This window comes from Pleurodeles waltl, chromosome 3_1 (genome assembly GCF_031143425.1).
Source record: "Pleurodeles waltl isolate 20211129_DDA chromosome 3_1, aPleWal1.hap1.20221129, whole genome shotgun sequence".
NCBI classification, from domain to species: Eukaryota; Metazoa; Chordata; class Amphibia; order Caudata; family Salamandridae; genus Pleurodeles; species Pleurodeles waltl.
The window spans coordinates 1,495,199,481-1,495,223,894 of NC_090440.1; the positions used below are offsets into that span (position 1 = coordinate 1,495,199,481).

General features: G+C 40.7%; 1 protein-coding gene across 1 annotated transcript in view; it reads right to left on the minus strand.

Annotated features, from left to right (window-relative positions):
• LRP1B (LDL receptor related protein 1B) overlaps window positions 1-24,414 on the minus strand; it is a 4,500,992-nt gene that overhangs the window by 1,615,208 nt on the left and 2,861,370 nt on the right. The window contains exons 30-31 of the mRNA XM_069225083.1: window positions 22,563-22,737; window positions 3,775-3,869 (exon numbers count right to left, since the gene is read on the minus strand). Of these exons, the coding sequence (XP_069081184.1) occupies window positions 3,775-3,869; window positions 22,563-22,737 (270 nt within the window). The remainder of the gene's footprint in view (window positions 1-3,774; window positions 3,870-22,562; window positions 22,738-24,414) is intronic.

The window sequence follows — 24,414 nt, forward strand, 5'->3', positions numbered from 1 at the left end:
AGAGGATGCATTGTTGTCAAGTCATGCAGTCAATGTGAAGGCAATGCATGAGGGCTGAGGATGATGCATTGATTTTGAGCTGCTCATTTGATATTGTGATGTCCTTATCCTCAGCAGCAGTGAGGGAGCATTGGTGTCAAGGAGAGATGCAGTGGTTTCGATTGGGTGCAGTGATGACTTTGTGTGGGTTTCTGTGGGAGACAGCTGCAGAACCCACTTCCAAGGGCCAAGGACTGGGTTGGCACCACTTGGCAGGGTTGGTCTAACAGTTATCAGAGTCCAGAAGCTGTTCCAGAGCTGGTTGAAGTCTTTGATATCCCTGAGACTTCAGAAACAGAGGCAAGACAGAAAGCCATTGGTGTCACTTTGGTTCTGTAGATGAAGAAATTCAGGATCAGGCCTTCTCACTCCCAGGAAAGGAGGGCAACAGACAGCAGGGCAGGCCCAGCAAAGCAAGAGTCCAGCAAAGACTAGCATAGTTCTAGCCAGTTTGGTGGCTCAGGAGTCCTTCATCCTGGCAGAAAGTCCTCAGACCCAGGAGTGTACTGATTTGGTGGTGTTTGTGGTCCAGTACATATACCCATATGTGCGTTTGAAGTGGAAGAGAATCAAAGAGAGGCCATTGCAGTTCACACAGTCCCTGCTCTTCCTTCCCTCACTCCAGACACACTACAGGGGTATACAGCCCTTTATGGGGGCTCAGTAACCAGCCTATTCAAAGTGTGTCAGCTCCTGCCTCCCATTCTGCCCAAGATGACCCATCAAGGTGTTATTAGTCATTCAGGTAAGGATGTGACTGGCCCATCAAGCAAACCTATGCTCCTTTTGTGTGTGGGTGTCTAGAGGGAATGCACAAGAGCCCAGCTGTCACCTACCCAGACGTGTGTTCAGAGACAAGCAGAGGCACAGAATGGTTAAAGTAAGAACATGCCAACTTTCAAACGTGGCATTTTCAGCCTTGCAATTTAAAATTTGACTTTACCATAAGTTGTGATTTTAAATTGTGAATCCAAAGACAGCATACTTGAAATATCTATATGGTCCCAATTGCAAATTGCACTCATAAAATTTAGAGTTTTTCACCACCTAGCCATGTAAACTTTAAAAGTACATGGCCAACTTCTTGAATACATTGCACCTTGCCCTTGGAGCTATCCAGGGCCTACATTAGGGATAACATGTGTATTAAAAAAAAGGTTTGGGCCTGGCAAGGGGGTTCACTTGTCAAGTCCACGTTGCAGTTTAAAACTGCACACACAGGCTCTGCCATAGCAGGCCTGAACCATGTGTGAAGGGCTACTGAGGTGGGTGACACAAATAGAACGCCGGCCCACCAGTAGTATTTAATTTACAGGCCCTGGGCACATGTAGTGCACTTTTGTTGTGAATAAGCCAATGTTACCATGTTTTAGTGCAAGAGCACATGCACTTCAGTACTAGTCATCAGTGGTAAAGTGCCCAGAATCCTAAAGCCAGTAAAAACCAAGTCAGCAAAACAGGAGGTCAGAATGCGAAAAAGTCAGGGTAAACCACACCAAGAATTCCAGGGCAAAAATAGACTCTCTGGATTATTTAAGGTCAGACCTCCTTGTTCTGAAAGGAGCTCATATGTATGATGCCTGCTTTACAGTTTGCTTCTGAAACACAGATACAGCAATCAAAAGGACCAAAAGGTAGATAGATGGATAGATAGATAGATAGATAGATAGATAGATAGATAGATAGATAGACAGATAGATAGATAGATAGATAGATAGATAGATAGATAGATAGATAGATAGATAGATAGATAGATAGATAGATAGATAGATAGATAGATAGATAGATAGATAGATAGATAGATAGATAGATAGATAGATAGATAGATAGACTGGTTTCTTAGATCAACCAACCTCTTGATGTCATTGGTTGTACAATTTGACTTGTACACTTACTGAGGCATACATTCTCTCTGATAATACTTTAATTCAGATTGCCACATCTAAAACCATTTTTTTCACACTACCTAGTGTTACAATTAGATTATTACTGAGGAATGTTATGCTTATGATTACACCTTCAATTAAATATTAGATATTCGTTATGCGCCTGCACCAGAAAACTTTAAAGTTACTTTTTTTTGTCTTAACATGGAAAGATTCATTTTCAAACCACTGAATATTTGACTAAACTTTCTAATGTAGTGTTTCTTCAACAAGATACCATATTATAATACCTTTGTATGTTTTTGATGACTTGTCAAAGAAATGTGAGCTAACTGATAATTGTCAAATTGGTTTCTGTGAGGAAGCTCATTTCCTAGATAAGGCTATCAGTTTGAGTATAATTATTTGAGAGAAATGGGAAACCGAAAGAAATATTTACTTCTGCTATCACATCCTTACATATGATATAACAAATCAGAATTGCATGTGGGACATTCTAGAAAGGTGGGCTTTTAATAGTGGTTTCACAGCACTGTTATGCAATTTACATCTTAAGACTGGGATACAAATTAATACAGGCTATGTTATTGTTTAACTAAGCAGATGAACACTCACACAATCTATAAGTGGAACATAATGTGGTCCTCCTTTTAGAAATTTGTACATGAGATCTACACAAAGAAATGTATTTCCAACGACACTAGACCAAGTGAGCATGCATTTAATTGTGTATGTAGATGATAACATCCTAGGTGAAATGATCTCCAGTGGGCTTTAATGTTTATGAAAAAACAAAGACTTGTAGGACAGTATGACACAAATGAGGACTGCTGACGTAGGAAACAATCACTGCCACAGTTTTGGGGTGACTGGCTTCTTAAATAGCTGAAGAGCTGCAACAGTGCTATTTTACACGTTAGGCAATGGTAAATAGCTACTATAAAAGGAACTTTAAAAGTATGTTTTTGTCTCAGATTGTCGCAACATTTGTTCACATATCTAAAGTAAACTAAAGAATGTAACACAATGAAATGCACAGAGAAATAGAAAACAATATTAAAACATGACAAGGCACCACAAAACTAAACAATTAAAATAGAAACAAGAAAAACAAACTACAAAATAACATAATATTATATTAATACAGCCCAAATCCCAACACAAATATACACACACTTTTTGTAATACATTACCACCTACATCAAGACCTCTACTTTCAGAATACAGTGGTATAAAGTGTTTGCATCTAGCACTTCCTTAATTCACATTTGAGGACATAAGATAGCGCAATTCAAACTTGCAAGCAAACGAAGCAGTATTTCTTCACCAAAGATTAAGCAAATATGCTTAATATTTGTAATAACAGGTAATATGCTGATGTGATAAAGAAATTACAACATGCATGTTACTGGAGTGAATTCCGTGATCCAGAATACTATAGGCTGACTAAGAATATTTCAGACTAACCTTCTATTAGGAATTTTATTTTAGGATGGAGTAATATACTGTACATCTGTTGCAGTGCATGCTATGTACGTATCACAAATGCCTATATTTCTATTAAAGTCTAACAGCATTGTATTGCCCATGTCCAATTAACACATTCTAATGTTTTAACTATAGTAAAAAGCACACAACACTGAAACATAAATCAACAAACAACTTAAAAATATGCAATAACTATTTTATATGCTACTGTCTTCTCGTTCACAAAAAAAGAAATGGGTTTAAAGAACATATGGTTAGCTAAGCAAATTTACACTGTTAATTTAAATCTCCCAATAAAAACATTATCTTCTGGACTTCATACATTCATTCAAAATACTAGAAATGTAGTATCGGTATTTACCAACTGGATCTTTTTGATTCTGATAGAGAATCTTGCTGTTGCTGCCATCCATATTTGCCATATTTATGGTATTCCCATCAGTCCAGTACATTTTCCTTAAAAAAGAAATATCATTTTTAGATACCAAACATAATAACGCTATTTATAAATGTGAGGAAGGAAAGAGAACACAAAAAAACCATGAAAACAGTAAGAAGCTTTTTGCTTTGAAAGGCTTAATTCTGAGTACTGTAAGAATTATTCATATGTACTCCATCACCCAGAACTTCGTGGTACTGGTACTTTGGATTTGTAGAAATTCTAGGCGATTAAACAAGTTTTTTTCCCCAGAAATCGGAAGTAACATGCAGGAATTGTTTTCAATACCTAATCTAGCATGTTTCCCCCCTTTTCACCTTATTTCACACCAGCCTTTTTGCAGATGAAGTTACAGGTGGTGAACATATCAGGCATGCATTGTTCCATCACCACTTATACATTTCGGGGCATATTTATACTCTGTGTGACCTGAATCTGCGTCAAAATTCATGACACAAATTCGGCACAAACCTAACACCATATTTATACTTTGACGACTGACCCCGAAGGTGTGTGTCATTTTCTGGATGTGTGAAACCGCCTTGTGTTAATGACATTAAAGGTAGGTGTTCCCGTCCCCAAAAATACTTTAAGGCATGTGCACCTTATTTATACTCCCACGTCATTTTGACGCATAGGAGGGGGCGGGCCGAAAAGATTGCGCACAGCCTGATTTGCACCGTTTTTTAATGCCTGGGTGAGGGCAGGCATTAAGGGACCTGTGGGCTCATTTCCATGGTCTCTGACCACCCCTGGAGGACACCCATGGATGGGGGGGACCCATCCCAGGTAAGTAAAGGTAAGTTGAGGTAAGTATTTTTATTTTTTAATTTTTTAAGTGGCATGGGGGGGCCTAACATGCCACTGTGCCCAATGGCCATGCCCAGGGACAGAAGTCCCCTGGGCATGGCCATGGGGCAGGGGGGCATGACTCCTGTCTTTCCTAAGACAGGAGTCATTTCAATGGGGGTTGTGCATCAAAAAATGGCGCAAGTCCGGTTAGAGCCCTGATTTTTTACTCTTACCTGACTTGCACCATTTATCAACGCACAACCCCCATTCTTCCCTTCGCCTGTGCTGCCCGGTTAGAGTAATTTTTTTTACTCTAACTGGCCCGCAGCACCGGCTAACGTCAACCCATAAATAGGGTACCCGCCTGGTGTGTTGGAATGGCGTTAGCCGGCGGTAAATTGTTTGACGCAAACCAGCACCATCGCTGGTTTGAGTCAAAAAGTATAGATATGGGCCTTGATCTGGCAAGAGGAATATGCAGCGTAATACCGAGTGCATCGGAATACTAAGCAATAAAATCACCCTGTGAAAAACTTGGTAGTGCATCTTGCTCTTTTTTCCCTGTACAGATCAATTCTGAGTTTTTCAGGCCAAAATAAGTGACACTATATGATGAATACGTTTTACTGCAAGTGATCCCAACATGATTTCCACCACCAACCTGTTTTCTTTTATACAGAGGTTTCCGCTGAAACGTTGTGGTAGCCAGATTTATGAAATATGCCAAGAATGCAGCGCAATAGCTAAAGTTGCTCCACTGTGTTGAACGAAAGGGGGAGAGCACAACAGCGCTATGCGGCCCTGTTTTCCTCTCTTCCTGTGCTGGTGCACAGTGAGGAGAGATCTATTACCTGGTAAGTGCGGGAAATGGGGAGGGGGTTTCTCACAGGTACTTCAATTCAATGATTTATTTATTATGTATTTATTAAATGTAATTAGGAGTTTGTAAGACACAGCAGTTGTATATCAGAATATCATTAGCCAAACTATCATCTGACATAAATATTGCCTCCAAAATATTTTTTTCTAAAATATTTCATTGGGGGTAGTTTTATTAGCTCCAGTGAGGCAATATTCATGTAAGCACTTTTTAGGGCACAATAGTAATATCTGAAAATATTTTGCATAAGATTTGTTGGTACCATACAGCATATTTGTACGAGGGGTTTCATCTGTGGTCATGTATTGAATTTAGGTAAAATTGGCCCGGTGGTTTGATTTGGATGGCAGAAGAGAATCAAGTGTTGCATGCAGATAGACCAATTCCATGTGGAGGAGTTTTATTGTTGCCCTGGAACAGAGCAACTGCTTAAAAATGTATATTTATAGATAATGGGATGGTGCTCTAAACAGACATGCACACTTGTTAGAAATTGGGTTGTTGTTTGACTGGGGTGGGAGCCTTAATCAAACAGCAACCACAAACCTAGTCAGGGTAAGTTTCAGAGTAACCCTAAGTAATCTTTGCTCAGCCTCTGGCAGCTTGGCACAGAGCAGTCAGGCTTAACTTGGAGGCTGCGTGTAAAATATTTGTGCAACATTTCAAGCAGTAAAACAATGAAAACACCACACAGAAATCACACAAAAAGAAACCAAACAGGTTAGAAAATTAGATCTGACTTTAATAAATGAAACAAGACCAAAACAACAATCAGTAGAACTCAAGATATTGATGTTTTAAGGTTTCAGGTAAAATAGTGCTAACAAGCATAAATTACTAAATGTGGTTATCTGGTCACACTGGACCGTGACAAAGTCAAAAGTTCAGACAGACCACGATGGAGTCCGAACCATCTGCAGGGACACAGTTAGGTCTTTTGAACAAAGTATTTGAATCCCAGGTTGCGGAGTGTTGCATGGATTCAGGTCAAAGATGTGTTGTGCAACAGAGGCGATGTACCAGTACCGAGATGTGGAAAGGCTCATGTGCAAGATCCTGATGCGTCAATGTCGAGGACCCTGTTGATAAGGCTTGCAATGCAGTGTCAAGGATGTGCTGCACATTCGAGGTGATGCATCAGTTCCAATGTGGATGTTGGACCTGGCCCTTTTTCAGGGTAATTCCCCAGACTTTTTGCTTTTTGCCTCCTTATTTTTCTGACCTTTGTTGACTGACGTTTTGACTCTCAGCACTTTTTCACTGCTAACCAGTGTTAAAGTGCATGTGCTCTCTCTTTCAAAATAGGTATGATTGGCTTATACCTAATTGGCATATTTAATTTGCCTACAAGTCCCTTGTAAAGTGGTATACCTATACCCAAGGCCTGTAAATTACATGCTGCTAGTGGGCCAGCAGTGCTGCTTGCGCCACTCACTGAAGTTGCCTATCAAACATATCTCAGGCCTGCTATTGCAGGGCCTGTGTGAGCAGTTTTGTGCTACAGGGACCTGGCATCTAAATTTACTTGCTAGGCCCAGAACTCCACTTTTACTAAATGTAAGTCACCCCTAAGGTATGCCCTAGCTAGCCCTTTGGGCAGGGTGCCATGTATGTAGAAGGCAGGACATGTGCCAAGTTGCGTGGCCTGTCCTGGTAGTGACAAACAGCCTAACTTGGTGTCTCACTGCTGTGAGTGCTACCCTCTCATAGGATTGCTTTGGAAATGCCCTGCCTTCTGTGTAAGGGGTTTTGTCTGATTTATGAGGGGTAGCGTAGGCATGTTTGGTATGGTTGTGATAGTGATGAGAAATGCTGCTTACTGGAGTGGGTGTATTTTTTAATACTATCACAGAAATGCCACTTCTAGAAAGTGCGCATTTATCTGTGCTTATGACTTTGGTGTTTTGAAGCTTGCCTCCAATCCACGTCTGGGCAGACTGACAGTTGGGGATTTGTGCATACTTTTCAGGCAGCCTGAACACAGGGAGGGTGGAGGTGTCACAGAGGTGCATCTACATATTGTAAAGCCTTCCTGGGCTGAGAGAAGGGAGAGGCGGGGCACACGTGCATTTGTAAAGGCTGTGCCCTGGCCTCGCACAATAGGGTCGTTTACCCCCCAACTAATGTTTGGAGCCTGTGCTGGTGGAGAGAAAGGGCACTCCCAAAACCAGTTGTAACTGGTTGGAACCCACTCTCCTCCCCATTGTAAAACACACTGAAAACTTAGTATAAGTACAGGGGAATTTTCCCCACAATTTAGACATCATTTGAGAAATCACTTTGGACATTCTGGGAACTCCAGGAACCTTACCTGGAGCTGGACAGGAGGCTGCTGAAAGGACTCACCAGGATCACCTTGGACTGCTGCTGCTGTGCTCACCTGTGACCTGCTTGGTCACAAGGAGGAACTGCCACTGCTTGGACCCCCTTGTTGTGCTGACCAGCTGCTGGTTTCTCCAGCCCTGCACCCCCTCCTTCACCTATTGTCTCCAGAGGACGGGTGCTGTGGCCCCTGACCTCTGAAAACTCTTTTCAGTACGAGTAGTGCTGCCTTGGCTGCATAGCGCCTTGGGAGCTCTCTTTGGTGCCTGTGAAGTGCTTTTTCTAAAGCACGCTTTTCAGACTAGAGAAAATCACCACCGCAGCCCGGGCTGCAGATTTGGCTGTAGCGCTTTGAAAAACACTCTCTTAATTGCCCCCAATCAACGCTGCAACCTAGGCATCTATTTTACATTCAGCATGAGGACCGCACTCTTTCCATGTGAAGTAGCAAGGCAGAGCAAGCGTGCTTCTGTCGGCGCACCCTGGGCACGGTCCACTCTTGGGAGCGACCCCAGGGCACCTGCGCCTCCAACTTGCCACTAGACCTTCACCGCACAGCCCGGGAGTCTTTCTCCTCACACTTGCGCACCGCATCGGGTGCAGGCAAGTGTCTCCTCGGCCCCAGAAGGGGTCCGCTCACCGCGCCTTGCCCCAATCTCTGCATTAGGAGCAGGATACTCCTTTTTCCTTAAAAAAACAGGCATTTTGTCTTCTATTGAAACATGGAAGGGAGACCTCAACAAAGGCCCCTTTCCTGTCGCCCCTACTTGTTGTTGGTCCTGGCCTGGCCCCCCACCCCACGGACAGGGTGTGAGGAGGCCAAGGCAGGCCCCCATCAAAATCGCGGGCCACCAGAGGGGCCCGTTTTCTACCAGGAGAGGGTGCTGACCGCCTCCCTCCCCCAGGAGCACCATGTGGCCCCCGTGCCCACGTTGTGCGTGCAGGAGAGCCGAGGGCCCTCCATGCTCTTCTTCTAGGCACTGAGAGTGCCTGTTCATCAGGAAACAAGGTACTTTTTAGGGATATAGTGGCTCAGTGAGCCTAGTATGGACCTTGGGAGGTTTATAGGTTTCCTACCTGCTTTCCTGCCATAACATATATGTGCTGATGTTCCTTTTATGGGCATGACCTGCTGATATGTATTTTTATGAAGTGTGATATATTCTCTAATGTTCCTTTTATGGGTATTTATGAGGAATTCATGACAAGTGCATTGAATTCTTACTGTAATTCCTGACTACTGCTTATGTTGCAGAATCCTGAGTACTTACGTGTTCTAATGTGACAACTGAGTATTTCTGCAGAGTATTAGTAACTTGTGTAACGTTCTGACAACTGCTAAGGTAGCAGGGTGTTACTTACATGTAAAGTTAGTCTAATTATGTTTTGTGCAATACAGTTTATTTTTACATAGCTCAGTGTTGTGTTTACTTTGTGGTGTACACTTTGTGTCACATGTGTTGTGTGTGTTGTGCAAAAGCTTTACACATTGCTTCCGGGTTAGGCCTGACTGCTCGTGCCAAGCTACCAAGGGGATGAGCAGGGATTATCTTGGATGTGTAACTCCCTTGCCTTGTCTACAGTGGGTGGGTTCTGCCTGGCTTAGGTGCATACCCTAGCCAACCAGAAATCCAATTTCTAACAGTGGAGTTTCAGCATCATTATTGAGGATGCCATCAAGGGGGATGCGAGGACCTTGTGCAGGAAATACCGTTTCTATGGTGATGCGTCGGGTCCAATCCATGCTGCAGCGGTGATGCATCATTTCTGCTCAAGATGCGCTGCTCAGCCAAGTTGATGCATTGGCTCAGTCGAGGATGTAATTTCCACTAGAACAAGCACCTTAGACCCACTTCCGAAGGCTCAGGTCTGTGGTGGTACCACATGGCAGGGCCAGCCAGCTAGCCCTTAAAGTCAGTCTGGGTTCAAGTAATGAAGGTACAGTCCTTCTCAGCAGAAAGGGGAACAGCAGGCAGCAGCACAGCACAGCAAGTCAGGTCCAGCAAAGCATTAGTCCAGAAGAATAGCAGGCCATCAGCAGCACAGCTGTCCTTGAGTATACACAGGTCTAGTAGTTTACAAAAGGGGTTGTGTCAGAGGTCCAGCACTTATACCCAGTTGTGCTTTTGAAATAGGGGAGATTTTAAAGACAGGCCTTTGAAGTGCACAGAGGTCCTGTTCTTTCTTCTATGGCCCCAGACTCACTACATGGAATTAAGTAGTGCCTCGCACAATAGGGTTGTTTACCCCCCACTGATGTTTGTAGCCTGTGCTGGTGCAGAGAAAGGGCACTCCCAAAACCAGTTGTAACTGTTTGGAACCCCCTTTCCTCCCCATTGTAAAACACACTGAAAACTTAGTATAGGTACAGGGGAATTTTCCCCATAATTTAGACATAATTCGAGAAATCACTTTGGACATTCTGGGAACTCCAGGAACCTTACCTGGAGCTTGACAGGAGGCTGTTGGAAGGACTCACCAGGATCACCTTGGACTGCTGCTGCTGTGCTCACCTGTGACCTGCTTGGTCACAAGGAGGAACTGCCACTGCTTGCCCCCCCTTGTTGTGCTGACCTGCTGCTGATTTCTCCAGGCCTGCACCCCCTTCTTCACCTGTTGTCTCCAGAGGAAGGGTGCTGTGGCCCCTGACCTCAGACAACTCTTTTCAGTACGAGGAGTGCTGCGTCGGCTGCGTAGCTCTTTGGTGCCTGTGAAGTGCTTTTTCTAAAGCACATTTTTCAGACTAGAGAAAATCACCACCGCAGCCCGGGCTGCAGATTTGGCTGCAGCGCTTTGAAAAGCACTCTCTTAATTGCCCCCAATCACCACCGCAACCCAGGCATCTATTTTACATTCAGCGCGAGAACCGCACTCTTTCCAGTGCCCCCAGGGCATGTGAAGTAGCAAGGCGGAGCAAGCGTGCTCCTGTCGGTGCAGCCGGGGCACGGTCCACTCTTGGGAGCCACCCCAGGGCACCTGCCGCCTCCAACGTGCCACTAGACCTTCACCAAGTTGAAGCATTGGCTCAGTCGAGGATGTCATTTCCACTAGAACAAGCACCTTAGACCCACTTCCGAAGGCTCAGGTCTGGTGTGGCACCACATGGCAGGGCCAGCCAGCTAGCCCTTAAAGTCAGTCTGGGTTCAAGTGATGAAAGTACAGTCCTTCTCACCCAGAAAGAGGAACAGCAGGCAGCAGCACAGCACAGCAAGTCAGGTCCAGCAAAGCATTAGTCCAGAAGAATAGCATGCCATCAGCAGCACAGCTGCCCTTGAGTATTTACAGGTCCAGTAGTTTACTAAAGGGGTTGTGTCAGAGGTCCAGCACTTATACCCAGTTATGCTTTTGAAAAAGGGGAGATTTCAAAGACAGGCCTTTAAAGTGCACAGAGTTCCTGTTCTTTCTTCTATGGCCCCAGACTCACTACATGGAATTAAGTAGTGCCTTTGTGTGGGGACAGGGGACAGTCTATTTAGGTATGCATGAGGCTGTGCCCATCTCCTCCCTTGCATCCTCCCAGATTGGCCCACCAAGTCACACCTAAGCTCCCATTGTGAGTGGCTGTCTAAGGAGAATACCCAATGCCCAGCTGTCATACACCCCACACAAGTAACCAGTGATAGTCAGGAGGCATCATATGGCTAAAGTAAGAAAATGCCAACTTTCTAAAAGTGGCATTTTCAGAACTGTAATTTAAAATCCAATTTCACCATTAGCTTGAATTTTAAATGGTGATTCCAGAGACACCAAAGTTGAAATATCTATCTCTTCTCAATTTGAAACTACACTTATCAAATATAATACGGTAAAGCCAATATTATCTTTGGGAGAGATAGGCTTTGCCGAAGTGACATGTAAAACTTAAAAGTACATGTTGTGCCTTTTCAATACATTCTACACTACTCTCTGGGTTGTCCGGGGCCTACCTTAGAGGTGACATATATATACAAAGGGAAGATGTGTGCCTGGCAAAAGGGTTATTTTGCCAGGTTGAGCAAGCATGTGTGCATTCTTTAAGGAATAGTTTTTGTATTGTAAGGGGACTATATCTGTACAAAAGCTATTCTTTAAATCTTTTCTTGCTTTGTATGTGTAACGTAGAATGCAGCACGCATGCAAAGTAAGACAAAAAAAGAGAAATGAGAAATCCATGGGTGGTTGCATTGAAATGCCACTGTACCACCCCTTGAACACACCCTTGCCCTTTTTCTGCCACATTCACTTCAGCTTTCTGAGAAAACAACTGTGCGAAGAAGCATTACCTTTTACGCGATGTATTGTCACAATTTGTCATCAACTTGGTATGGCCCCTTAGTAGAGGAAGTTGGTGTTGTCAGAAATAACAATTTGCTGATAGCAATTGCAAAACAGGTATATCTTTTCTGCTAGACTGTAAAACAGAGTGGCACAGTTCAAAATGTTTCAGAGTCTGAAGAATGTTGTCTACTTTGTCATATGATTCTTTGTCTCTGCTAAAAATCCAGGTCAACCTGCTTATTTAGGGGAGATATTAATTGAATAAGGAAGTCCCTGTATTTTGCATTTGATAGTCTTTGCATGGCAATGGGTAATATCTTGTCATAATCAAATTGCTTTCCCCGGGACTGATATTGTCTTGTCATCATTTTTGTAAAAGAAAAAGTCTTATTTTGTTAATGGATTTTGCCTTATAGTATGTTTTCTTTTCAAAAATATGAATCATAGTTCTTTACAATCAAAGTTGTGCATTAGACAGCTAGTGTGATATTAAAAAAATGTTTGGAAAATAGGAAAAATGAAAGCATTAAATGTATTTAACAGACAGAGAAACCAGAGAAATTTAGGTATGATAATAATAATTTTAAATCATTATCATTTAAAATTATTTCTTGAAACCTTACAAACCTAAAATCTATACAACATTTCAGAATTCAGAAAAAAAACCTGATGGAAAATATTTCAGATAAAAGAGAGAACTCAGGAATATATAGATTACTTTTCAAGGCTGCCATTTCTCCAGGTTATAATGGCTCATTTTAAGTGTACAGATTAAATATTCCAAAATATTAGGAAATTCCTTTTCAGTTTCTCTTGGTCAATGGTTAAACATTCGAAAAGCTATGTATCCAGCAACTGGTACATTTTAAATGTTATTTGTGCCCATCTCAGATGTATAGTTTAGGCTTGTGTAAAACAATAATTAGTATGTCAGATATTCACTAGAAGACAGCAAATGCCTTGCAAGTTGTGAAGAGCATTGTGGGCAAGCCAAACTATGAGTAAAAGGTACATCAAGAAATAATCCTCACAAAAAGCAGGGATAGTGGTCTGTGATGGTTCCAAACATATGCATGAAAGGTTGCAGGCATTTGAAAGACTCCTGAACAGAGATCAATCAGATGAGTTGGCATCTATTATTTTTTTGACACTGGTCAAGAAGTTGTCTTTTACAAATATATTTTAGAACCTATGAAATATTCAGTTTGTGCATTGTTTACTGAGCAGATGAGACGGTCAAAAAATAATTGCCCATTAACACTACAATCAGGTATTTATTTTAATATGAAAGACATTGCCACCCTGAAGGAAATGTTTTCTGACTAGGATTTTCATCATAGACCTTATGTTTTGCAGAGATGTCTTCACATTAAGAAGGACCCCCTTTCATAAATGTGAAGGACTTTCCAAGACTGGATGAATTTAGAAGACGTACTGATGCTTGGTGGGCAACATATCTCAGCCAGCAGCTCAGCAGCTCAGACAGGTTAATGAAAATGCTGAAAAGAAACAATGTCAATCACAAGAAAAGTAATCCATGTTAACTAATATTTTTTTTCCTTTATTGACCATATGAAATGAGAATGGTGTTTCTACCTTTTGTAAGCTGTTGTCTTTTGAAAACATGCAGATGTATACATGAGTGTCTTCTGCCTCACTATGTATACTGGGTTTGGTTCACAAAGGTATCTTCAATTTGTCAGCAAGTCTACACTTCTAAGAACATTTACAACTTTTCAGTATTAACAAACTGCATTTCTGTAGTAACTTCACTTTTGGAAGGACAGACGTTTTTTTTTTTTAAACGTCCAGCACTGCACATGGCTTACCACTTGTACTGTAACATCCTATCATAGAAAATAATGGAGGTGGGGACTTAAAATAAAACCCCATAAGAAATAAAGTTAAAATAGTAGGTTTTTGAGCAGTCAAAAATGTAAATAAATGTAACTGAATATTAAAGAATGACATAAAAATAGTTAATATTTTTTCATTAATCAGAACAAATTCAGAATATTTTAATCAAATAACAAACGTACTATTGTGTATATAGTTTTAACGATAATTTGTATTTATTTATATTTTTACTAATGGTACTGCAACACCCTCCCATAGAAAGTAATGGAGGTAGGGACTTAAAATAAAACCTCATAGGAAATAATGTTAAATTAAATTTAAACAGTATAATAATAAAACAAATAGAAATTATTATTATAAAATATGTATAAAATAGTGCATATTTATAATACATGGGATTCATTTATCCCTGTATAAGAAGCATTCACTAATTTCTTTATAATGTAACTCATGCGATGCACCATGTGACTGACTACAAAGAAAAGATGTCAGAATTTGACTATCATACGTTATTACAGTTGAATTCTGGTGTCACAAGGCTTATTGCAACGGCTAACAGCCAAGGTAAGTCGGGCCATGGAACATAAATAGAGCAGCTGATTGAAACAATGAAAACAGAACATTTATTTATAGCTTGCAATGACAAGCAGAGCGAGTGTGTTTACTTTTTTTACTCCTTAGTCAGAGAGAAGTTAGATTCTGTCTGCATGTTTGTACATGTCCTGAACTATGGCAGCTGTTTAAATTGTCTTGTAATGAACTGTTTCTAATATCTGTGTGCAAAAAAATATCTAACAGATTTTTTATATGTTTAAGTGTGTACTGGAGGTTTTATTTTTACTATCCATGTTTGCAAACATGCTTGATCTTTCATATGAAAGAGATGTGCACCAATGGTTACAGTGTTTTGTGGGAAAGCTGATGGTGCGACCATATATTATATGGGATGAAGTACCCACTGGTGTACAGGATAAGGATATTGCAAGTCACCTCAGAGTTCTATAACCTTATAAAGGAACTTGGCCTTTGGCCGCGATACCTCTGGTGTTGGAACTCCTTGCTTACTTGCAATATCCTTATAATGCACAGTAGTGGGTACATTATCTCTTAGAAAATATTAAAATAATTGTGTGACCAGGTTGTTTCTAAGCCTTTAGGTTAGATTGTTACTTTACATATGTGTGATGAATGTCTAACTGGGGTAATTGACATTAGCATCTGCACAGTGTGTGTAAATTTATTGCAGACTTAAGGAAAAGACAAATATCCCAATTACCATAGTGATTATAATTGCAATACTAGGTGGGTTTAGTTTGAAGTAATGTTTTGGACAGCATATGTTACTGGTAATGTCCAATTACTACAAGGCTTATGGAAGGACACATGATTAACTTGTTTACCAATTATACATTAAAAGCAGTGAAGGGTTGAGGAGCTGACCCTTTTGGGCTCCAATGTATGTGGTGACTGCTGCTTACAGGACAAAAGGTTTAGCTATACTGATCAAAAGTCAATCTTTTAAAGTCATTTGTTTTGCATCTGCATAGTTTTAACATGAAGGCTCGCAGTCTGATTTTTTGTTGAAAGATAAGGATTTCTCCATAGTTTACGGTTTAGTGCCCAATTGGACCTATTAAAAGTAACTGTATGAATGTGGAAACCTAGAGAAAATGCTTGATGAAGGAGGACCAATAATATTTAATATCCTTTTTGTTGCTTTCATGACAACATGTGACTACTGATTTTGAACTGCCATCTAAATTAGAGGTGGGTGAAAAATTCTGCTCTGCCGGTAGAGTTTGCAGAGCTTTGCCCACTCTTGACCTGCTCGGAGCATTGAATAACAGAGTTTTTTTCTCACATACAGTTCACCAGCTAAAGTAAAAAATCTACTTGAGAGGCAGAAAGGATCAGCACCCTCTGGAGTGCTGCGTGGTGCCTTTCATGCTGATTTTACAGTGCAGGACAAGCACTAAAAATCAGTGCAAGCAGCACACATGACCAAATTCAGCCAGCCCTTGTAACTCTGCGGTATATTGTGGACTTTTTATGTAACTGTGTGGAATCCTGAAGAGCAAAATTTAGCGGGTTCCGCCCACACCTAAACTAAATATTGTGAAGCACAGTCAGGAGTCATTCCTGATAGATCAGGTCAAGTTTTAGCATCATCATGAGGTTATGTTTTAGCAAAGTTGGTCTTGAAATTCTTGAATATGATCTCTTGAAATGACAGATATAGGAATTTGACTTCTCAGCCAAATGTACCACGAAGGTCTCAGACATGCTGAATCATGCTGTAATGATCTAGCATTTTTTTGCGATGTTTAATATTTTGTGTGCTAGTTTGCTGGTATATCTGGGCCCTACAGCATTTTGAGATAGTTAAGTACATTTCAGAGCATGGTAAGTGGTTGGGTAAACCCAATGAGTGTAGCTTACGTTTAGGTAAAGATAAGACAAGCATGCCTATATTCTGTGCAAGTTGAACTAACAAAACTTTATAGCTTTGCACCTCACACTTGGCCTTTAAACAATAGCTTTCTAGCAATCCCCTCCACCCTGAATTGGGATAGGCCATAGCTGAAGGTTGAGGAGTAGAGATGGGGGAGTGGGAGATGGAAGGAGACATTATTTATTGGGATGGTGAGAATTGTATGCTATGATTAGCCAACAGATTACCCCAAAATCCTTGAAGGAACTTTTCTTAATGCTCAAATCATAGAGAACTTCAAGCATTGTAGAGTGAACTGCTTTCATATTTGCCAAGACAATAGCACAATACTATCAACATTAGAATTCTTCTCCTTGGTAGGCCCCTTTCCTATCTCCACCGGCATGGAACATGCATGCCTAATGGAATACATGCTGCTAAAGTTGATATTTTGTGAAAACATAAACATTTCGGAACAGTCTTAACATTACTGGGCAATACCTAACCATTGCATCCTTCATAAGACAAAAAAGCAGCATCTTAAAATTCAGTTTTAGGTTATTTTTGTTCTCATTACTACAATGATAAAAATAAAGACCACCACATTTCTAATTTCATCAATGCACTTCAAATAATTTGGTTGTGAATAAAAATAAATCCATGCTTTTATTGTCAGTGACAAAGTGTAATCAGGCTAAATGGTGGGTTGCTGGAATACAATTTGAAGTTCTTACTTCACACATTTATATTGGAATGAAATGTAGCCATTCATTGTTTTGGGCACAACACTTAAAAAGAATTTCCATAAAAAGTTTGCGTACTCATTTGACTATATTGCAAAAGCTATGAAGGTCAAAACGATGCAAAACAATGCAATTTTGCTGGTTGTAGACGGGTAGACATATTTTGTGTTCTTTGAAGGGAAATTTTATGAAAAATACAATTAAAAATTAATTTAATAATACTGGCAAGAACAAATATTAGAGATTTGAATTATTTTTTGGCATTAAGTTAGCAACTCTGCTGGAGAATGGTATTCCTACTGCGTCTAATAGTTATATTTTGACTATAAGATTTCTGTGTGAAACAAATTGCGTATTTGGAGTATTAGGAAGGCTATTTTGTGTTTCACAGATAGACAATGAGTTCTAGAAATGATTGAGTATTTAGTGGAATTGAAATCATTTAGTTATATATTAGAATCTCTGCACTAGAAATTGCATGATGAGGTCATAAAATGGTGAATAGTGGTAAACAGAATGCAGAGGTGTAAAGCTTAATAATTTCCATAAAAGAAAAGGAGTCTAACTGTGTTTGCTCCATGGAAAATCTATTTCCTCCTCAGCATCTATTATTTAACTCTACCCTTTTCATTTTGCCAAAGTTTATATTTTTATTTGAACTATTTTTAAAGTATTTTTCTAATCAACTCCCTGAGACAAGGGCTACTAGCAAGAATCAAACAATAAAGAAATGAAACAAACAAAAACAAAATTATTCACAGCTCTTACCCTTTTCCACTCGAAAATTTTTCATCCCATAATGCCCTACTAGCTAGAGGCTCTTCACGTTTCCTACCAGTTAGAAACTCTGCTCTTTGGTAAAGTTTCTAATCCTGTCACTGCAAGATAATCTCAACGAGCTGTGAGACCAAAGGAGCAAGATAACACTGCACCTAAATAAGTAACTGCCAAACTTCAAGTTTTTTTAGAATAAATGTGTTTACGTATATACCCAAACGTAGCAGCAGGAATAAATCTGATATATGTGCTTTTCCTACGATTAAAAACTGTACAAGGTCTTTTAAAGAGTCAGACACAAATTGAATTGTTCTAGAAGCACCAAATTAGGAAGATGTCAAAAGCTTTCATACTAAAGAATAATACAGTCATGAGGTGCACAGAAGCAGTCACGTGTATTCAACTACCTAAAATGCAGAAGCAGGGAGGCCCTACTTGCACACTCCTGTGGGCAGGAATGGGCCACCTGGATTACAACTAAACAAATCCTATTGAAATTGGTCCTGTGGGGGTCACAAACATCTTAATTTGAAATAAGTCACTTGTATTTGCAACTTTGTAAATGCCAGTAGTCCTGTGAGTATCAGGGCCACCTGCGGCACATTTTTAATCTCAAGCAGAGTCTTGAAAATTCTCCTGGGGAGCCTGTAGTCAGGTGGGACCACATGAAACAGCAGTTAGGAAAGAGAACACTATACTTTAAAATATCTTTCTATGAGTTGCGGACAATTGCAACTTCTTTTGTTTCCCTAGGGAATCCTGACACCTGTGAGGTGACACTCTGTAAGGAAGGGGTCTCACCAGGTCTGGATGCATGTTCTGCACACTTTCACTTATTCTTGCTCTGAAGAAGGAACCTTTGGGAGAAGAGGAACAGATATTCCCCTGCCTTTCTGTAAGGAGCAAGGGCCAGATAGAAGAAAGACTAAGAACTGGACAGCTTATGGGACTGCTCCATACTCCCTAAAAAGAGATGCAATTATCTAAAGGATATCTCTGAAGGACATAGTGGTTAAATATGCAGGTAAGCGTGTGAAGCAGAAAACATTAGAAAGATATAAGAAACCTTCAGTGGCTCACAGCCACAGCACATGGATTGTTGTGATTCTGCTTGAGATCACACCCTAGTCCATAGAAATAGTCTTACATATCTGCATATTACTGCTGGTGGCCCACAAAATGACGAGGACATTGCTAGGAGTGATTTTGAAAATCCTGGAGGGCTGCCAGAAACAGTATAGCCCAACCAGAACAGCCCCAACTTAATTTTCAATAGTAGTAGTAATAAGTCAGTCAGAGCTGATCATGTGTGACCCTTGCAGAGGGTATAGGGTTTTTTGAGCAGTTGAGGTATAGTTGTGTGATGTACATTTATAGTGTTTGGATTCACTGTTTTCCTGGGTTTTCTGTCATTACTCGACAACCTGGTTTAATGACAGAATTGACTTTCGTTGAGCTCTTTACTGATTTTGCTGTTTCCTATTGGAACATTATTTATAGCTATGGATTTTATACTTTATAGCTTGGCAGTGGCAACGGAATACCCATGCCAACAAACTGAAGGTCCATCCACCTCATATAGAGTTGCTGGACATGAAGGGGTTGATTACGAGTTTGGTGGTCCGACGGCCTCACTCCCATATTATTATGATGTTTCCACTGGGCTGACTGGCGGAAATGTCATATTATGCCATTTCTGCTGGACAGCTTAGTGGAAACAGTGTGGCGGCATTGGCCTCATCTCCTATAGGGAGCCAAGGGCAATGAGGTTACACACCAACACCCTTGGAATGCGCACTGTCTGCATAGAAGTGCGCATTCTGAGGGTGCTGGCATGGGGGAGCCCTGCACTTTCCGCGACATGGTCGTGGGCAGTGCAGGTCTCTTGTGGCCCCCTGCACTGGGTTTTGTGCCAGATGGTGTTGCAATTACAATGGAAAGGCTGGCGGAAAGTGGAGTCGTGATCAGCACAGCAGTGCCAAGCTTGGCACCACCATGGCTGACCATGACTCCGACTGCTGCCAACCCATCTGGATCTATGATTCTTGTGGTGGTGGTGGTCTCTTTGCGGTCCTACTGTCAGGATCATAATCTGGCGGTAGGACCACCAGGAGTGCAGCAGTCCGACCGCCACTGTGGGTTTGGCACTCCTCAGACTATCAAACTCAGAATCAGCCCCTTAGTATTTTGATGACACAGACTACTTTCTCTCCACCGCTGATTTTTACGATTGCCAGGAAGGAAAGTCAGAGGTTAAGCAATTTGTACAGCCACCCTTTTTAGAGTGAGTGGACATATGGCCAATTTTCACTGTCCATCACCATAAGGTAAAATCTGGTTGTAGGGGGACAGTGAAAACTGTAAAATTACCCCCACTTCATGGGCCATGGGAGAAAACTCATATGGCAAGGGGGGTTTGTTTTTCTTATTTAAAAAACAAAATCCCACTTTAGGATTTTATTCTCGAAATAAAAGAAAAATTGAAAGTTTGCTGCACATCTACATTATATTTATGGAGCCATCCGTCAAACCTTTAATACATTTACAGGAAACATTGTGATGGGCTGGGCCAGCGCACATCTCAAAATGTGGCAAGTAGGTACTCCCTCAGAGCAACACATTACATTTTTCCCTGTGGAGTACATACCCATCCACCAAACTCTAAATCAGGTCCTATCTCTTTTCAATGGAGAGGGTCAAAAAGTATACATATTTGCAGCAACATCTTGAAATACGAAACCATGATTAAATTACGATATTCTTACAGAGTCTTAATAATAACACTGTGCCATAAAGCCAGTAGGCTTGACATTTGACAATTGCATGTGACATATTTTGTAGACATATAACAGGAAATTGTGGATTAAGGATTTTGGGGCTGGTGACATGCAAATCTTTAAAGATGCCTCAGATCTAAGGAGTCTAGTCCTCATTGAGGTAATTAATCAAATTATAGGACCTATTGACAGTGTGTACTCCAGTACTTTGCAAGGCCCCATAGAAGTTGTTCCCATTGTTTTTTCCAACTTCGTATATATTTGTACATTTGCAGCTTGTGTTTGGTTGTGCATGTATTAAGTATGCTTCCTGTTTACGGAAAAGTCACTGACTGTTCACAGGTTTATTAAGTTACATATGCTATGTTGCTCAGTTCTAAATCTCTATTGACTCCACAAGTATCTTGGGTTTGATAGTCTGCGGTACTGACACCTAGGACCCCAGAAGCAAAAGAACCCAGTTGTTACGGTCGGGGCTCAATAAATTCTGACTTCCCTGGGACCCTTTGACCCGGATTTATCTGTGTCATGTAAAAGCTGATGATGTTCATGATGAAGCCCTTCAGTGTCCCATGGCTCTTGTCAAGAGGCAACCACAGCTTGAACCACCCATTTCTACTGCTGGCACTGCCAATGACAGTACCTACACAACTACTAACCATCACGCTGCTACAGGTGTGACAATTCAGATTGTTCAAGCCCCAAAAGCTATAAGAATGGCTTGAGTGGCAGGTATTCATTGTGGATAATGTATATTAAATTAATAAACACCTGTTGTCCTTATCTCTAAATTACACAAACATTGCCACAATGTGACAGCTCTCATAAGTGTTGGTGTTGCCCATTAAATGCTGGTGTCGAGCACTGGAACCCATGGCTCAAATTAAGCACTGTGATTTCAGCAAAAGAAAAAAAAGCCTTTAAAGAGTTGGAAATATGAGTCTCAAAGAGGGGCAAAGTCTGCCTGGAAAAGTGGACTATGAGGTTGCCTGCCACAGGAAGTCATCCTCTCTGATGCAATGTCTGTTATGCTAAAGGGAGGGGAGGCTGTTAAAATAAATTCATATTTTAGGAAGAAAGGGGCAGATGTATGAAATAGCTGGTTTTCAATTTCCTAATAGACAACTTTTTGCCACTTGCTATTAGGAAATTGCAAACTGTGATGTACTACAGTGTACGTAACACTCACTGAAATTCCCAAATGGGTCGCAAGGGTCCTTTCTCATCCATATTAATGAGGTGGGTCGCAATTTGCCTGCAATCACAGGGATGGTGGCCTGCCGGGGTCAGCAGACTACCATGTCTGTTATTACAATTTGTTTTGTAATGCATCCCAGTTTCCTTAAAAGAAAACAGGATGCATTACAAAAACAAAAATTTAAAAAGTTTAATTTTCATTTTTTAAGAGCAGGCAGTAGTCTGTGGGACAACTGCCTGCTCTTAAAAAATATTGGCACCCACATTCACATAGAGGAAGAAGTGGTTCGCAAGGAACCCCTCCTGTTTGCAAATGTGGTACCACTTCGGAAGAACATGAATGTTTTGTGGCCTCATTCCTGTCGCAAAACATTCACACATATGGTTGAATTTGGTATTAGGAAGGGACGCCCTAAACACGCCCCTTCCTAATACCGAATCACAAAAGCAAAATGTGATCCTGTAACAAGTTACTGAGTCACATTTTGCCTTTAGTACATGGAAAAGAGCATTTTTCGGGTCGCAAACAATGGACCTGAAAAATGCTCGGTACATCTGGCCCAATATCTCACAGCCTATTAACTACCACTTATGACTCGTATAGCATTATCATTTCAACAAGAACCTTTTTAATACAATATGTTGAATAATGGCTTTTATATGTGAAAATACGTTACCCTCTGACTGGATGAACCGCAAGGCATTGAGGCCTGTCAATTCCATGGATGACGAATGTTTTCAGGGAGCCATCTAATCGAGCGACATTTATTTGCGTTTCATCAAACTCTGAGCTAATCCAGTACACATTGTGAGATATCCAGTCAACGGCAAGTCCTCGTATTCCAAGGGTTTCTGCAAAAAAGCGACGATAAAATATAATTTATTGTACATGATTTCTCATTTTGTTTTCAGCAATAATTGTCTTCTTAACTGGATTTGCCTGTGAGTTTATTTGAACGAAATGAGGTAGATTTAAATCCTTTGACTTCCTGGCTTCTCTTTTGGCATCAACATAATTGCTCTTTTACGGCTGAGCTAATTCGAATCCTTAAGCTATGTGTGCATCATTATAACACTTGAAGGGCACATTTTAATTGCAAGACAAATAGAAGGCTTATAGTGGAAATCAAAGAACATGGAGGTTGTGGACTTTGATTTATGACTGCAAAACCAGGTAAAACCTTTGAAGTTCTAAAATACTTTCAAAATTATCACTTAGAAAGTATGGAAATGCACATTTTTATCGATTTTATCAATATAAAAAGCTACATGCTATAATTGTACTTAGTGGCATATTTATAAGACCCTAGCTTCCGTGCACCACCCTAGCCTAATTCTTTTTACACTAGGGTGGCATCAAGGAGGACTTTTCCCTGTGCCAGATTTACAAAGTGGCTAAATAAAATCATTGCATCACTTTGTAACCTCTTGTGCCACATTATGCCTGCGCCAGGCCTAATTTATGAAAAGGTTTTTACCCCTGTTCAGAGGCCCAGAATAATGGTACAGTGAAATTTGCAAGATTTCCCGTCATTTTTAACGCCTGCCTAAGGCACGTGTTAAAGTGACACTCCCATTGTTTCCTACAGGCCTCCCCACGCATTGCTGGACTAGCGCCATCCTTTTTGGTGCTGGTCGACCAATGTACCACAATAGCTTCAAAAAGTTTAACGCTATTGTGCTAACAGGTGCCATGGTGCACCGTATTGTAAATACGGCACTACCATGGTGACATTGAGGGGGGGCAAGAAAAGTGGTGCATCATATGCCCCTTGGTTTTACTACTTTGCAGGTATTATGGGGTCATATCACTATAAAGTGAGCAGTGGGAGCTCTTAGTTAAAGACACAGGGGAGAATTTTAAAAACATGACTGGCCCTATTTTAAGTATTTGTGGCAAAAAGCATTTATCACCATGTTATGAAAACACAATTCCGGAGATCGTAACGTGTGACATCAATGTTTGTACATATTTGAGTGTGATAGTTTATTATTGGTGGTGATGGTACTGATGGAGATGACTGCTGTTACTTTTTGTGCTGCTGTGTTTTAATTGTTATGTTTATACTGATTTTTGAATGTTATTCTACTGTATTATGTTGTTTACTCTACATGTGTCAACAACTGCTTAAATTTCTAGGAGAAATCAGTACATCTCTTTTACTCTCGCTTGACAAGCAACCATTTACTTCTTCTTAAAGTGGTAAAATAGTGCTGCTGGACTCTTCAGCTTCTCAAGAGGCTGTTCAGCCTAAAAATTTGGCAGTGAGCCATTTTAGCACTACCAGTGTTGACTTTATATGATAAAGTACACAGATTATTTCACAATTTCAAGACACGTGCTGCATTTTGCAGTAAAAAATAATGAACTGACATGACAATAATGCACCACAAAAACCATAGCAGCACGGAATAAATCAGAATACATTGCCACTACAACTAAATGCCATAAAACTAACTTTGACAAACTTACTCGTCATATATTACCACCTCTTGATTTCATTATATGGTTGTAGAAGATACTTAGAG